An 18,624-nucleotide genomic window follows, 5' to 3' on the forward strand; every position below is an offset into this window, starting at 1 on the left:
AATTCTCAGGCAAAGGTTACAATAATCAAAATATTGAACAATTAAATCTTTATTTTGTACATTTACAATCATATTTACATGTCAACAACAAATAAAATCATTACCACATATGCAGACAAAGTGCAGTTTGCTTGAGACAGAGATACATTTTTGCATACATTTAGATTTACATCATAAATGTGCACACTCTTGGCAACAGATTGATTCAGGGGGAAAACAAGCAGACTTTGATAAGCCTTGGATGCAAGTACAACATAATCCAACAAACTTGATGCAGTCCATTCTTGTTCCACATGGGCTGCATTTTTTTTCACATTTCTATATCTAATTGTATGTTGTCAAGGTCCAATCAGATTTGAGTCTATGCTACGTTGATCCTTCTGATTTAAGTTAAGACTTGAGCAGATGTCAATTGTAGAATTCAACAGTTTTTCTGTGATCAACCTAAACTGGCTTGGTGTGAAACTGCAAATAAGCCTTGATGATTGCTGCAAAAATCAGACTTTTTGCCTCTTCTCTTCTCATGTCAGATGATTACTCTGCACCCCTCTTTGCCCCGTTGCCACCCTTTCTGTCAAAGAAGAGCTGTCCCAGAGGTCTTCTTGTCTTTCTGCACCATATCACTTTATTCCTCTAACTCATGTCCCTATCCATGCGCTACCTCTGGCATGTGCTTCTTCTTCTCCTCTCCTTCCTCCTGCTTCAGGCTGTAGTCGTAGCCAGTAGCAGTGATTTGGCACTGTGGTAACATTTCCTCCAGCAAGATGATGAACAACCCAGGAGCCGAAATCCTAGGTAGGGATGAGATGTCCAGACGCCGTAGTCCTCTATAGAATGCACACAATACACAACAAGGAGGTATTTAAGAAAACAGAGGTGTTAAATATCTGGACTATGCTGTGATTTTTTGGATAATTACTTGAGGTTCCTCAATGCAGCAAGGCCGCCTGTGGTGATGCGTGGACAGTGAGAGATGTCCAGTTCCTCCAGAGAGTCCTGGAATATATGGAGCCTGGCCAGGAACCAATCGTCCACTTCAGGACATCCTCGTAATGACAGAGACTTCAAAGATCGCTGCCCCTCTGAGGGAAGACACATCAGATTAAAAATGAATTAACAGTTCATGTGCTTTACAGAGTAAGACACAGACAATGAGGTTACAGCAGAAGAAATGTGATTTAGAAAGAGGAGAAAAAAAGAAACGGGAAAAGATGCAGCTTAGTACCCAGGTTCAGCAGTCCTGTGTAGTTGATGACAGTGTGGCTCATGTCTACTTCCTCTAGGGGTGTATCTTTGTGATTAATGAAGTCCCAACTGAACTTGCCCCTGTGGTTAGCACGAAACCAGTCTGACTGACCTACATACCTGAGGACACAGCAGAAACAGTCACAAAAAAAATGATCACAGCAGCACATTTAGGACATGACAATAACACTAAATCTGTATATAATTAATTTATGTTATGTTAATAACCGCCAAAAAGTCACGGGTGTGTTCAGCACATTTAACTCATTTGAAGACATCAAATGCAAACATGAAGCATCTGACAACCAGCTGAGCATATTCTCTCAATCAGTCTGTTGGGGCTTGACATCCCAAAAGTTAAAAAGAAGAAAGTCATGTATTATGCAGGAATAACTGCAGTACACAGCTGCACAGCCTCTGAGCTCAGCTGCTGTTCTAAATCTTAGTTTGGCTGTTTTCCACATGAGATATTACATTTCATCAAGTCCTGTGTGATTTGGTCATCTAACACCAGTGTGCTTTCGACATATCTTGACTGGAAAAAAACATTTATTGATTAATTAAGTACTCTTTCAACAGGAAATTAATGAACTATTTTTGTAATACATTTAATTGTTTCAGTCATTTTTCAGCACAAAATAGTTTCTTACTCATATAACTGATAATGAAAATAATTATCACTTGCAGCCTTAAGTGACTCAACTGCATGATCACAGTCAACTTAGAAGAACTGAGTTTGTACAGAAAATGACTATTTAAAGCACATCAACAGCAGGTTCAGACAGCAGGGGCAATGGCTGATTCCATATAACCAGTAAAGTCTGAAGACTGACATGAAAAGTAATTTAAAAAGAAAAATATCTAGTGAAATATATATAACTCTAGTGCATCCATATATTCAAACAAGGTAGAGTCAAGGGAACAAGATACTTACCTAAATCCTCCCTTTAATCTCAAGATATAATACGCTGCTGCTATGTATGGCCCATGAAACTTCTGAGCATAGCTGTAGTAACTGTGAAAGACATTAGGGAAAAGTCAGTGATGGTCAAATAGATATACTGCATCTGAAACAGGGTTAAAGCACCTTCCTCTGACAACTATTTCTATATATAACTATATCAACTCTCAGTTGTAGTTGTGATGGCTTTTAAGAAAAGTTTTTTGTTTGAGCTATAATGCAGAGAAAGGTGTGCTTTTACAATAGCTTTGAAACTGACACAGTCACACCTGAGAACTGCAGCTTTTCATTTCATTAGACCTGTTTCATTTCTCAGCGGCTTCAGCACAAGCGCTGGTATGGATCTGTAGGCTCAAGACTCCCACAACGTCTCTTACGCATTCTTCTTCTGAATCCTCCTCCTCTTCAGTTGAGACCTCCAGCGCAGGAGCATCTCTACGTCATAAAACCGCTGGGTGAGGTAGAGGAGGAGTCTTGTGTGCAGAGGAGGCGGAGAAGAGGCTGAGCTGGAGCTCCACGGTCGCCTGGCAACGAGCAGGACAGCTGACCTCCGGCAGCATTTGTGCAGAGACTGGAGAGACAAACATAAATACACAGGAATAAACACGAAACATTGACAACTGCACTCCAGTTCTTGCGAAGGAAAGTCCAGAATAGAGATAATGGGACACAAAAACCCGAGATGTCTGTAAAATAACAGTCATACGCTAATGTCAACATGTCTGAACCACCTGGTCTGCTCATTACACTGCGTTACAAGCAGAAGAATAAAGATATTCACCCCGAAAGACTGCCTTTAACCTCATAAAGTTGCTAGAAGGTCTGAAAGAGAAGCTAACGGTATTTGAAGGTGACTTATATATTTATACCACACTCTAATTCATTGAAAATCCCAAATTATGTTTTACTAGGACGAGTGATACAGCATTATACAGTGATATTTAAGCTAACCTCGGCTACATTTAGCATGTTGTGTCAATCCGATAACAAAATACTAACGACACCAAGCTCCATCAGGCTGTCGTCTGAGAAACAGCCTGCACTCTGCTATTTAAAGAGTAAAGTTACATTTCCATTCAGTTTTTTTTTTATCAGTGTAATAAGTGTAGTAATTAGTCGAAATTTGAAGGGTAACTTACCATCAAGTAGGCAGACATGATAGCTGCGGTTCAACAGGAAGTCTTAAGGGACAAACGCTGCGCTTTCGCGTTCTCACTCTGCTGTTGTTTATCAGTGTGTACCGCTGGGTGACGCTCCATGCACATGTCTTATTATGTTGGCCAGATGAACCTCAGCTGACCTGAGACACACACGGATCCATCGACACACACCAGGAGGAGGCGCAAACATGGAGACGACATGGGCAAGCGTCTCCACATCATCACAGAAATCTGGGCCTCGACACAAGTAGCAACACTGGGATTCCTACTTTATTAACAGCCTATATCCACTGTCATAATCAGTAAAATTTTTATAACATATTTCAGTGTATACTATATTTTCTCATCACATTGTAATGACTGTGTAAAGCTTCCTCTGTGAAATTTAGACTTTATCATACTAGAGATATGAGACAAAGATGGACTGTCATATCTGGCCCCTACAGTGAGAAAACATTGCTGCATTTCCTGATTTCACAGCTACGTAAGACTTCACTGGTGTCATGTTCTTTTGCAAAATTAAGGAGAGTTAGTGTCCAACAACTGCCAGCCCTGTCTGTTGTAACATGGTGTAATTAAATTTAAATTCATAATCCAAATATACACATGAGGGGTGAACTCAGTATTAAAACTGACAACACATGATTAGAATCCAATGCTGCCAATATTTTGAAACTGACTGACTGGACTTAATACAGCTTAATACAACCTTATTTTGATTGGTGTAAAAACTAATCGAAGTAGCCGTCTGACGGTGGTAGCCTGCAGCGTCTGTCTGCTGTCTATGTATGTTGTTTTTACTTCCCCGTGCAGGCCAATATTGCCTGGGGAATATCTTTTTAATACCACAGGGAGAGAAGACAGCTTAAAACACCGTTCGTCTGACAGATGTCTCAATGAAAAACAAGCATACCAGTGCCACACCCTGCTTTATACACACACACACACACACACACAGGAACACACATGAATAGACCTCCCCAAGCACTCACAGGGAGAGTGGTGTGACAGACAGCTCACACCTGCTGGTACAAACTATTAGCAAATGAGATCATGGCTCGTGCTTCTCCTGTGTGCTTGCAGAGGATTGGTGGAGAAAAGTAGCGACGGTGCATGGTGAGGCAAACAGAGGAGTGATCAGGTATGAGTAGTGGTTTATACTCTGAATATGTTTCAAGTGAGTGGCCCATATAATGCAACAGTGACCAACGTGAACAAAACCATGAAAATTTGTACATGAATCACATTTTCAAGGTGGGTAACCACACGGCAAATACACTAAGTCCAGAAGATTGTGTTAGCTCCTTGTTGTTAGTTAGAGGGATTCACAAAGGGATGAAAAGATGGAGGAAAAGAGAGGAAGAAAAGTGTGGTCTGTGCGGAGCCCAAGCAAATCACATTACTGAAGGCTTGGTTGAATGAACATGTAGATCAGTGAAGTAAAGAATGAGTGGCAGAGGGAATGAATGAATTGATCAAGGGTTGGATGGTGGAATAGATGGATTGCTTACTAGACCAGAATTTCAATGCTTTATCAGTGTTGTCCTCATGGTGCAAGTCCCTGGAAAACATCTACTGAGTGTGTGTGTGCATGCAGGTACATTTGTGTGTGTTCATGTGTGTCTTGACTCCTCCCTACACTGACATTGATGATCAATGACTCTGATCTGTCACATCTTAAAAAAATTATTATTCTGCACGCAACTCTGATTGGAACACCTCTAAACCAATCGATCTTTGTCAGGTTGAGATGACAGTTTATTTTTTTATATTCCCCTCCAACAATATTAATGTTTTTACATCAAAAGCTATGAAATTCAACTTAATGTATTGTTGATGGGATGTTCATTCATATTGTTAACATGGGGTTTGATGCCCTGTATTCATATCCCCATATGTTTGTGTACAAGAAAGTATATTCTCTTAAATGTTGACATAAGCAAAAAGCTTTAATGCTGTTGCTTTATTATTAGACACTATTTTGTTAATTGATTGATTGATGGTCCTTTTATTAAAAAAAGCCAATCATTGCCTACTTTCAGTTTCCAAGTAGTGTGGATTTGCTGTCTTTGTTGTCAAATTTGATAGTACAAATATTGCTTTCAGTTTTATTCAGTTTTCAGTTTTTTATTTTCTATACTTCTGATTGGCATTTTTCACATTTTTTCATGGCAGGAACATATAAAATGAAATAATGAGTTCTTGAGAATAAACATGTTTCTTCGTATCAGCATCCCTTAAAAGTTTGAGGTTATGCAGACATGTCACATTAAAAGCAGACTGTAATCTAAACATATCTTGAGCTGGAGAAGAGCCAACTTAAGCCTACATAAAAAAAAAGACATTATAAGTTTGTGGAGTGATAATATTGTTTATGTAGACTGTAAATCACAACGGACCAAGTACAGAAGATTTTGGTACCCCCTTGGTTATTAGAGAACAACCTACATATATGGTGTGCGTGTGTGAGTTCTATCTGACAAATGTGCATGAAACCATTTTTGAGCATGGTCATCCAAACCAAGGCCACCTACATTGACCAAATGATTCATTGAGAAATAATCAGATTAATCAATAATGAAAACAATGGTTTGTTAAAGGATAGACTGCCTTCTCATTAAGATAGTCTGGCCCCACAAATTCACCTTTAATACATTGTTACATTGAGTGATACTGATAAAAAACTATTCTTTTCTTTCCAAATGCTTGGCAGACTGAATTTGTTGAGTCACAGCAAAAGCAGCATTAGACCACGCTGAGTGGGAGGCCTCAGTAATTATGGGCACATAATTTTAGTCTGCTCTTGTCACATGTTCATCATTATGACTTTTGCTTCTCTTAAGTGAGGCTGCACTGCTTCCACTGCCTTGTTAGTAGATGAAGTCTGAGGTTTCCTTATAGCTGCTCCCCTGTGAATCTCCACTTTTTACCATGAGCTGCAGTAAGTGATGGCCCTGTGGGAAAGCAATTTACCATTGATTGTCTCTCCCTTTTTTTCTGCTGCCACTATCTTTTCCCACTGTTTCAACAGAGATCTAGTCAAGGGACACATACACACATGTTAAAGCTGCTGCAGCATTCTCGAGACTGTTAGCGGTTGTCAGGGTTGTTTTGTTTTGAGCAGCTCCCATAAGGCCAGCGTAGTCTGTAAATCTCTACAGTCTTGGCAGGAAAGCCATTAGTGGGCAGTCGTACTGGGCCAGTTACTTATTGCTCACATTGGGGGACAATCCCTGGGAGGGCAAATGGAGGGCACAAAGGGTATAATGAGCTAACCAACAACTGAATCAATCCTTCAAATTCAGATATACGTAGATATTGAGAGCTTTTTGACTTTGCATTTGTGGAAACATTCTTTATACCTGCTTGCAATTAGAAAACATGACATCAAATTTATATGATTTAATAGGATTTATAGTGTTATGTTGGATGAAGTAATTTGTCTTCACTGAAGCTTAAGTTGCACGCTCACACACACACACACACACACACACACACACACACACACACACACGTCTTCTGTAATTAAATGTGCATACCTATGCAGGACTATTAATGTGATGTGTGTCCTCTTATCTTTTGTGCATTTGCTCTTTATTTAAACACCTTGTATACCGTGTGTGCATAGTTCGTGTGTGTCTGCACAAGAGTACGCAATCATCATCTTGTTATCTCTCCTTTCCACACATCTGTTCTAATTTCCATTGACAGCATTAATCACCATGGTGACGAACAGCACGCCATCCGCAATCCGTCGTTATACGTGCCGCGCAATTATACAGCACCATTATCTTGTAGGGAGGTATCACTCAGAATAGCACATCAGACAAAAATAGCACAAGCTGAGCAGAGCATGTCACAGGATAGAGACGATATTGACTGGAAAATGCTGATACTCTCAAAACCACTGCTATACACTCAGGCATTGAACATACACAGAGTACTGTACAGACACAAAATCTGGCTCAAGCAGACATAAATGCAAACACCATCGTGTGCTGCTGTTTGGATATCAGTGGTCTCCTATGTGGCTGACCCTGAATGAGCAGCTTTATGAATGTTGACCGTTAAAAAAACAAAGCAAGGTTGGATTTGAGACTTCACACCAGAAATAAAAACTGTAGCCTGCTGCTCTAAATCCTTTGAACATGCTAATACACACACACACACACACACACACACACTCATCCAGACTCATGAAACATTCTGAAAATTGTGCTCTGTGTGTTTAATTTATTGAATGAATACAGAATCATATATATATTAAATATGTATACAAATATAAATCCTGCACGCTAGATTTCATGTAAAAAAGACCCTTTAAATCTTTCCCTCTGTCTCTAGTCTCTCTCTGTAAGACAGCGACTGTACATACTGTACTGAGTATTCCCATTAGGTTGCAGAGAGTTATCAAAGTGTTAGCTACATAGCAGTGCATGAATAATTCAAAGGAAATAAAGGGCTTTTTTCTGCACGGCAGCTACATAGGCTATGATATGTCGGATCTAAGTTGTGAACTGATGCTAACCTCAAAATGTCTGCTTGACTTGCCATCTCCCTGTGTGACTTTTGAGTGAGTCCTTGCAACAATGATATATTATATATGTACATATCGTGTGTGTTGTTTTGATGAGTCATCTAAGTTAATTGGAGGTAAACAAGCCTGTATTCATGCTAGACTGTTAAAGATGTTGGCTTGAGAGGGCAATTTATGTAAATTAGCCCTGTGATAGACTGGCGACCTATCCAAGGTGTACCCCAGCCTCGTCCAGTATCAGCAGGGATTGGCTCCAGCCTTGTTAATGGTATGCCCTCCGCTAGTTGAGTTTCCCACTAATGTTAGAGAGCGATACACAAAATACAATACAAACATATATCAACTTCAGACAACCGTGTACAATTCACCTCTTCTTCTTCAGAGAGTTTCCAGTTCGAACACGTATGCCTGAATTACTCCTACACTTGCCATTGTGTTGCCAATGCCAAGAGAGGAACTTTAAAGCAGTGCTTTGTATAATACATCCATTCACTGTTGTCAGAAATTAATGTGTTTTACATTATGGCTATAAATAGATGTTGCTAAATTAGGCTTAATATATTATACATTTCAGTCATTTTATATCTTGTCACAGCTTTCTATTCCAGTTCTTTCTTCTCCCATTTTCCTTCCCTCTCCACCCCTCCATTAACTTCATTATCTTCCTTTGTTCTTCTTGTACTTCACACCCAAAGCCATCTTCTCCTCCCCCGTCTCTCTTCTGCAACTCCCATTTACATAACAGCACATGCAAGTCAGGTTTTTTAATGTATAAATTCAGCTCATGCATTATCATTTCTGTTCATGTTCCGCCCTAATCTGTCCTTCTCTCTGTCTTCGTCAGCAGAATATGGACTTGAGTCTGTGGAGCGTAATGAGCACACACACAGCTCAAATGCACACACACATAAATATATGCGTCAAAGCAGAAGAGATAGAGAAAAGAGAGAAAGAGGAGACAAGATTCAAAATGACTCCAAGAAATCATGAATAACTAATAATGTTCAAATTCTGGATGTTCGTTCTTGGTATCATCAATCACGGTCCTGTCTTCTTACTCCACTATAGCTTCATTAAACTGATAATGGACTCTGGTCTGCATATCAACCAAGCAATATCTGCGTCTGTTGAAACTATTATTAAATAACCTCTCTAAACAGCCAATGTCACTCTGAAGTGGGTTTTCCCCATGACTATTATATCATGATTTATTAAAAAAAAAAAAAAAAAAATGCACTTCTGAAAATATAAGTGATCCCTAATGGGGTTACTAGTCCTCTGAATTTTTATTTTTTTATTTTTTAGTGTAATTTATTGAAACATTTATAGCAAATATACATCAAATGATAACAACAACATAGCTTGTCTATACAGCTTGTGAATATAGATATACAGGGGGACTGATATGATAAAAAAACAAAATATAAAAAAGTAAAAACCTTGTGAAGCTTACAAGTATTATATGTTTTAATATATTTTTTCACAATAAAAGTACATCCATCTATGCTCTGCTGTAAAATTTGTATTTGTTAATGCAACATAAATACATAATACATAATATAATACATAAATTAAGCAAAAGGGAAAGCAAGAATCATTGCCATGATCTATTTTTCAAAGTAAATTGAGGGTACATCTTATATTAATGTCTTTATTGTCTTTATTAAGATTGTTTGGATAAGGATATCTCTTTGACTTTGTCAGTCCGGAAAAACCGATGATACACAACCAAGTCCCATTCAAAATGACTCCAAGAAATCATGAATAACTAATAATGTTCAAATTCTGGATGTTCATTCTTGGTATCATCAATCACGGTCCTGTCTTCTTACTCCACTATAGCTTCATTAAACTGATAATGGACTCTGGTCTGCATATCAACCAAGCAATATCTGCGTCTGTTGAAACTATTATTAAATAACCTCTCTAAACAGCCAATGTCACTCTGAAGTGGGTTTTCCCCCTAATAATAAAGCTGATGAATGCCTTTCATGGCTACTGGTGGGTTTACTGTGCACTGCTGCAGGACTTCAGATGATCAATATCAGCCACTGTCATGTCACACTTTTTAAATCAATGCAATATTTGATCAAATTAACCTATAGCTGTAAAAACCTATATGTAGTGATAGTGTCACATTCATATCAATATTTTTAGAGCCTGGTTCCTTCATTGGTGTCAGTGTGTGGATGTAAAATACTGAAATAGTCACTGATAACCGCCTAAAACCTGTTATGGGCTGACTGTGAGCTATTACATAATCTACAAATCTTCCTGTGTCCTCCTGTAAAACCCCCACCCCTCACCTTAAGTCAGTATACCCTTTGCTCTTTCAGGTGATAAGCTGATTATTGACATGACAACCTCCTGTCACAGACTGACACCCAGAGGGAGGTCTGATGAAGCTGAGCCAAAGCCCTATCTAAAATACTGCTTGATTCTGCTCTCTATTACACACAAGTCTGAGAAATGTGTAGAAGATTATCCCACTGTTTCCAAAAAATCATTTTAATGTTAAGATCAGATTCATTCTTGGAGATGACCAGAATAAAACAGTTTTAAATTTTTCCCCAAACACACATTGCATGTAAAAACATTTAGACTCTTATTCTCTCCATTGGCTGGTTTTATGGAGATATATTACATATTACATGTATGTGATGTGACAAATTACATGAACCACATAATTTGAGGTGAATAAACCCAAACGTGAGGCTGATTTGATGACGTAGGTACTTTTTTTACCCTCACATGACCAACTCTGCCCATCATATAACCATAGCTCCATAACGATTCACTTAGATTTGTTAGTCTGGCAGTCACCATCTGGAGCTGTCTATGGCTCAGTGCTTGACCTTCCATCACTCACAATATGACTGTGACATCAGCTCCCTAGAAAATTCCCCAAACAGACTGTAAAAAGCAGCCAGATCTTTTCTGGAAGTGAGCTCAATAAAAAGCCCTCTGAGACAAACTTGTGATTTCTGGTTTTATAAATAACACTGACATGATTTGTCAGTACTCTTCTGCCTCTCCACACTAACAGACCCTTTTCACAGTGTCACAGTGGAGCGAATGCAGCTGCAGCTCATAAAATAAATGACGGGTCAGTTTGACTTGCAGTAAATGTACAAATTAGTGAGCATTGATGGTGATTTGGACTGTTGTCAATTTTGGTTGCTCATTAACTCAAATAAATCAATTTATTTCAGTAATGAAATGTATTAGCTGCTGCTCTGTTATGCAATGGCAGCTCTGTGAAGAGTCCCTTTAGAAACAAATATCAGAATTTGCGCAGCAACAAATGTTAGTTTGGTACGTTCCATATTTTTTTTATTATAGTCATTATTATTGTCATTATCATGGGCTGTTAACTCACCAGTTTTCACTTTTTGCACAGGTGTAATTCTAAGTCAGACATATAAAGATTTACTTAAAGCTAAGATGTCTCCCACCTGGTGTAAATGTTGGTTGAACTAATTTTTACTCAGTTTGAAGGGAAAAGTAAGGCCTGACTATGTAGGCCAATTTAATATTCTATTCTGTGTCTTTGTGATCAGGTAAATCCATTCACAGCCTGAAGATGTCTTGTTCATTGACATTCTGAGTTTGATCTTCAATCATAAAGGCTGTTGAATCAGAAAAAGAAACAGTCTCATATTATGTAAATTTTATGATAAAGCAGGTCTAGGTTCTATATTAATACTCTGAAATCAAAGCACTCACAATACTGTGAGTATCAAAGCACCCAGTCCACAGAGAGATGCACACAGCCTGTATTCAAAAACTGAGCCTTAAAATGAGCCGTCACGACTTCTTTTAGCTTTGTGATGTCACAACAAAACAGTCACCACTTTCATGCCCCAAGCCCTGCCCACCCGGATCCAACCAACCTTGCAGGATTTGGTTTCTCTTAAGTGTTTACCTGAAATTTGAAAACAGTCAGCCAATCAGAAGGAAGGCTCAGAGCCTCTCCTCCGATTGGCTCACCAACCTGTTGTTAGAGCTCCAGAGAGGAGATGTAAAACTACACTTAGATGGTTTTTGGTAGTTAAAACCACACATATCCTCTTATAGATATCAATACTAATAAAATGTGGAAAATATGGGACCTTTAAGAAAATCCAGACAGCAACGATGTTGGGGATTTACAGTAGTCACTAAGCACAGAAGCTGTTGTGTATGACTGTTATTACAGGATAAATATTAGCCAAGAAGAGAGGAATTTGTTATTATTACTCTTCAAGAGGTGTTATATGTCATTTTATGATTTGTTGATTCTTCATGTGACTGCCGGCTGAACTCAAGACAAAACATAATACATCAAATTAATGTTTTTAGATCCCACAATGTATCTCATACACTGACATGAAAAACAACTCTGCATTGCAGAATCACTCATTATGATGGTTGTGGGATATGCAAACAAATAGTAGCGTAAACAAAGTCAATCCTCTTCTGCGGCGCACATTTCTCAACATTGTTATCTGTCCATCTGTCTTTGCCCTTCACACCACTGCCTCACTGTTTTATCGTCTTCCTTTCCTCCTCTTCCTCCTGCTCATTTGTTCCCTCTGACATACCCATAATGTCTCTTCAATTTCCTCTTTCACCCTTCACCCAACCGTGCACTCATCCATCTATTCAGCTTAGCCTTACTCATCTGCCTCACCCTCCTCTTCATCGCTCTCCCTGCCTTTTGCTTCTATATCACTGAAGTCAGGTTCATTAGAAATTCAGGAGTTTTATTCTAAGTAATAACATAAAAAATGGCTTGTGCTTGCAACTCCAAAATTACTCATCAGCTTCTCTTTTTCTTTTTTCCCTTGTGTACATATCTCTCTCTTACTCTCTCTCTCTCTCTCGTCAACCTGCCCCTTGCATGCTCCATCCACGCGTGCCATCAGAGCCTACTTTATCATGTTGAAGCACAGTGGTTGAAAGCTAATTAACGAGGCTCATACTCAATATGAGCTCAGCCTGATTTTTATTTCATGCGAGCACTGGCCTGGAGTTGGACAGTAGGATGGAAGAGGCACATTTTGCAGCCATCAGCTTTTCTGTTAATAATTCTAATCTTCATCTCCTGTACCTCAGGATCTTCTTTCACCTCCATCCGTCCTTCCTGTCCCGCTTTTTTCTTCCATTCTTCCTGTCTTTACATAAACCAAACATAAACTGAAATTAACCACTTGTCATTTTGAGGCATATAAAGAGTTTTTTAGACATTAATTCATATACACAAAAGAAAATGACTATTATATCATGATTTATTTAAAAAAAACCAAAATGCACTTCTGAAAATATAGGTGACCCCTAATGGGGTTACTGGTCCTCTGAAAATTAGTAAAAGTAAATTGAGGGTATAGCTTATATTAATGTCTGTATTGTCTTTATTAAGATTGCTTGGATAAGGATATCTCTTTGACTTTGTCAGTCAGGAAAAACTTATGATACACAACCAAGTCCCACAAATATTCTGATAAAACTGGACCAATATCAGATGGTGTTCTTATCATGTCTTGATGAAAAAGTTGACAGGCTGACTTATTCTGTTCTTGGGATACCATGAAAAGTATTTCCCAACAGCTGAAGGTAAAAGTTGATCCACCTTTGATTTAATGATTGCATCATCCCCTTTCTCCACCACTTCCTATTTATCATCCATTTCTGCCCGGTTATCTCATGGAGCACAGGGTGCTAATGGTTGCCAATAGATCTTTGTCCTGTGGGTACTTTTCTTTTGATAGATGCTAAAATGATGGCCATTGCTATAGAACATAATGTGCTTAATTCATGTCACTCATAGCATCCTCTTCTTTCTTGACTTCTTATCCCTAAGATCCAGCCTTCCAGTAAAAAAAAATGATTGTCCCTGTTACCCAATATTTATGTTATGTTCATTTTCATTCCTGTTTTTTTCTCTTATTTTCCATTAATCATTAGGACCTTATTGAGTCAAGCGGGTAACACAATAAAATAGCCAATAACCAGTGACTTAATGTAATTGGCGCTGTAGAGGATATTACTTTTTCTCATAGCTGGCCCATTTTCTGTGACCATTCATTGGGTAAAAGAGTTTGTAAGAACACGCATAGGTAATGTTTGATTGATTTAATTGGACTAAAAACTACACTATACAAGGGGCAGTGAAGTGTTAGTCCCACTCTATTTTCCTGTTTACAGGTTTTTACTGGCTTAGTCTTGGTTTTGTTGTTATTTGACTTCTTCACTGCTTCTACCGCCACCCTCATTTGGGTTTTGCTACTCTACGGGCCCACAGATGATGACGTTGAAAAAAGTACACTCTTTATACAGTGACTCCCAAATGAACATGGCTGCAACCTGCAGACTTCACTTCCGTTAATAATGCATGATCAGGGGAAATTTGAAGTTGAAATGGAATGTAAATGTTTAAAATATTCATGATAAAACAATGTTATGAATGCAAAAATGGAGTAAGAATAATTATAGTAGCACACACTCAGACAGACTGATGACGGCACATGCTTGTGTATGCATCTATGCATATCAACCCATGCATCTCCACCCCTTTAACCTCACACACACACACACACACACACACACACACACACACACACACACACACACACACACCATCTGCTGGATAAGCAGACACAGGCTAAAGGTGTGCACCAGTGACTGTCAGTCAAGTCAGACTGTGGTGCTGCTCTGTCCTTGATAATAGTCTATATAGTGTATTGCAGTGATTCAGAAGTGGCTGGAAGGTCAACATACGCTGGAGCAGACTGCAGCATGAAAGACAGTCAATTATTTTTCCTACACTTTATATTACTGTTATGTATTAATATAATATATATACAGATTTAATGAAATACAATGTGTTGTTTTATTCAAGTAACTCTGACTCTTTGTCCTCAGGCATTACAAACATTTGGAAATGAATATGTATAAGTGTATAATATGTGTGCATTGACTTGTTTCACCTTCATCTCTGAGTTCAGGTTTAACTCCACACAGACCTCATTAATAGTTCTCCCAGTTCTTCCTAACATTCAGCGTTTGCCTGCTGAAGAAGCAGCTGACTCATCTGACCATCTGTCTGTCTATTGCAGTCTCACTTCCATCACCCTACAGGGGAAGAATTATTGATGCTGCTGTGGCTCATGGCTATATCCAGAGTCAAATGACTAACTGCTGATGCTAACAGACTTAACTGTGAAATTACAGAGATGGGAAATTATAAGTGGAACTAATGTCTTTGCTTTTTGAAATTGCTTTTTGAGAGAACATTTTGTTCAGACAAATGGAAGAAGAAATCATATATAATTATATACTACTAAACAGTTTTCCCAATTTCATTGTGGTGGAAATATGCTCAGAGGGAATTTTTTTTGTTGTAGATATTATATTTTGAAAGAAACATCAAAAATGAAGAACTGCAATAATTTGTGACTGTTTATCCATTAAACACAATACTTAAGGTGACACAACAGACATCACTGCAAGACAAATTTATACTGTAATTTTCTGCATAATAGTACTTTTACTTTTTATGCATTTTTCTTGTAATGTGTTCATGAATGCAATAAATCTTATATTATTGTACTAGTTGTTTACTTTAATAAAGGATCTGCATCCTCCACCACTGCCCCTCTATCTCTCCCCTTGTGTCCTGTCAACTATATTAACATAACTAATGAAGGAACTAAATGCCACACAAAAAAATCTCACCCTGATTTGTCTGATGGGATGTTGTAATTAAATTGAGTCCAGCGTCAAGGTTTTACCCTTCAGGTTTCCGTCTCTGTTTTTTCTGTGGGTTGTAATGTATTAAACTGCACTGTGTGAGTAAAGTCATGAGAGCAACTTTCCTGGTACAGTCTGTAGCATGAGCATCCAAGATTTTTTGCCTGTGCCACATCCCTCAGCTTACCCTAAACAAAGTGGCAGAGGCTTGAGATCCTGTTAAAGTGGCGGATTGGAGATTTAAAGCCTCTGTAATGATCTCTAGTGGTGAGGATTATATAAGGAGAGTGTGCCGTGTAGATGGATGCTGGATATCTCTGGTTTGTGTATGTGTGGAGGAGGAGGGTGGGTGGGGGGGGTTTAAAGGGGGCAGGAATGAGTGCATGCACGTGTACCTGTGTACTGATATATATCTGTGTGTACGCTTGTATACGTGTGCTTGTCAGTGTAAGTCACCCTACCGCTGTCTCTCTGAAAGCACTTAGCAGACACAGTCCAGCGGCCCTGTAAAGAGCTCCTGTCTAATGTCCACTGTCCCTCTGTTCCTGGGCATTATGTAAGGAAACACTGGGACCTCATTTATAAAACATGCTCTTTGACTTTATCCTGGATTCCACTGTGCAACCATTTCAACGACTGTGATGACAAAAAAAATAAGGTATTTAAGATATCAAACAGACATTGGAAGAATTTATTTTTAGCTTTTTATGGGTGATTACATTTGAAAAAACTAAATTCATCTTAAACATAGTAAAATAAGATGTATGTGAGCTCCTTAGAAGTACAAAGGCTCCTCTGGTAACAGTGTGGGAAGAAAAGTGATCAAAGCACAGCAAAAGTCTATTAAAAGGCCTTTTGTTAATTTGGTAGTCATAGTAATTTAAGTTAGCTCTGTGCTTTAAATTGACATCGCATTAAGAGTGTCTTTTAATTAAATCATAACCTTGAGACTGATTTAGATTGTGTGCATAAAATAGAACATTTCATCAGTGAAGACTATGGTGTATAAAGAGCAGAAATGGTACAATGTAAAGTGTGAATTGCAGCGATATTATAGTGGAAATACACTTTAAAGTATGGAGTAGTTTAAGGACATAGACTGGACCAGGAAAAAAAAAAAAACAGGGAGAAATTCCTCAGCTCAAAGAAGTGCACTCATAACTATGACTTAAACAGTATGTACTGTAAGTGCCTGCTGGAGACATTTAGAATCAGACTGCTTTAAAGGGCATGTCAGGTTGAATATGCCATATTTGTGCAACGCATCACAACTTGCCATTTGAAGGCTATATAACACCATGAAGGTCACATAAGAAGAGAGAGGCATTTTCCTTGCTTATAAGATAAGCAAGGAAAATGCCTATTTTCATATACGATGTAAATACTTTTTATGTCCATCCACATATTAAAAACAGAATACAATAACCATGAATGAAAATACTGAATATTACAGTCACGAGGCTTAATTCCCTGTGACAACAGAAGGTGGAGTATCTCTGGGGGCTTATACATTGTTTAAAAAGTGTTGTGGGCCCTGGCACGTTCTTCTGTTTATGTTCAGGTTCCAGGTCCATGATGAACAGGTTGTGTATTGCTGTCTGATCTTTACGACTGTTTGTGGAAGTGGAATTAAAATTAAATTATTAAATTTTGCCACTGCCCTGCACAAACTTCCTTTTGTTTATTTTTTGGTCTACAATAAATTCTTTGCTATCACATCCTCTGTACATAATAAAATGTTAGTAACTGTCTTAAATGTTTTCCTTTGCATGACATGATATCAACTTTATAGTGTATACATAATATAAAATACCACAGTGGATATCCCTTTGTTATCCCAACCTAAGTGTTAGTCTATTTCTGTCTTTCTTTCTCTTTTACGCTACCACTGGACTGAAACATGTTTGAATAGCAGTAAAAATATAATTACTGTGAGGAAACAGCGGTGACATACAGTAGTAACAGATATTTTTAGACACAGATAGGTGATAATTTATGCCTTGAGTCAATTAGTGCATGATTCATATCACTCAAAAATACCAGAAGGCAGTAACGTTAATGATGTTATTTAAAATGCTGAAACATTGTGGTTTGGTCCAACATCATCACGAGAGAAAAAAACAATCAAAACTATAACTGTACATACACGTAAACGTGAGTTTGTGGTGCAATGTATAACATGCATCTCAATTGGACCTCTTTGTTGTAAGATATGGCTGTTACTGTATGTTAGTTAATAGCTGTACTATGGGGGTGACATATAGACGAGAGGGAAATAAGAGAAATAACCTCTTTTGTTTGTTTGGGGTGAATAAACACAGACAGCACAGTCCTGACAAACCTTCATGATCGGGCACTTCTGCCTATTTCATTCTTATCAGTACATGATGTCATGTTATTTTCCCCATTACTCAATCAGCCTGAGTAAGTGAAAACACCTGTGTGAGCGTGAAGGGCCTGAAACAGCCCAATAACACTTACACTACAGTCTTCACTTGTTTTGTCCATCAAATAGATGTCGTCACTAAAAGCTAAGTTTTGAATGATCAGGTCAGGCAACAAGAGGCGGTTAGCTCCGACATAAGCATTTAGCTCCTGATAAAAGCTATTGCAGATCACTTTGAGGGCTGTGTGAGTGATAAGAATATTTGGTAAATTAGCATTAAATCTGAGTTTATTCCCAATTTGAGTTACACTGAGGCATGTCTGTTTGCAGTGCCAGCATGTAGCTCATCAATTTGTTATCGCTAAAGTGTTAGCAAACAACTGGTAGAAACAAAGGAACATGGGGCGACCTCTGCAGTCTGTTTTTTTTTTTTTGGTCACCTGTTGAATATACAGTGCATCCGGAAAGTATTCACAGCGCTTCACTTTTTCCACATTTTGTTATGTTACAGCCTTATTCCAAAATGGATTAAATTCATTTTTTACCTCAAAATTCTACACACAATACCCAATAATGACAAAGTGGAAAAAGTTTGCTTGAAAAT

General features: G+C 38.3%; 1 protein-coding gene across 1 annotated transcript; it reads right to left on the minus strand.

The window, feature by feature from the left end:
- Positions 1–25: 25 nt before the first annotated feature.
- Positions 26–3,498, minus strand: dmac2 (distal membrane arm assembly component 2). The gene is given in 7 exon segments (XM_071496168.1): positions 26–712; positions 715–827; positions 920–1,082; positions 1,226–1,365; positions 2,180–2,260; positions 2,584–2,777; positions 3,346–3,498. Coding segments are annotated over 7 exon segments (783 nt in total). The 5' UTR covers positions 3,364–3,498; the 3' UTR covers positions 26–638.
- Positions 3,499–18,624: the final 15,126 nt, after the last annotated feature.

Source organism: Trachinotus anak, unplaced genomic scaffold (assembly GCF_046630095.1).
Source record: "Trachinotus anak isolate AG129_WGS33_773 ecotype Australia unplaced genomic scaffold, CSIRO_AGI_Tana_v1 ptg000014l, whole genome shotgun sequence".
In the NCBI taxonomy this organism is placed as follows: domain Eukaryota; kingdom Metazoa; phylum Chordata; class Actinopteri; order Carangiformes; family Carangidae; genus Trachinotus; species Trachinotus anak.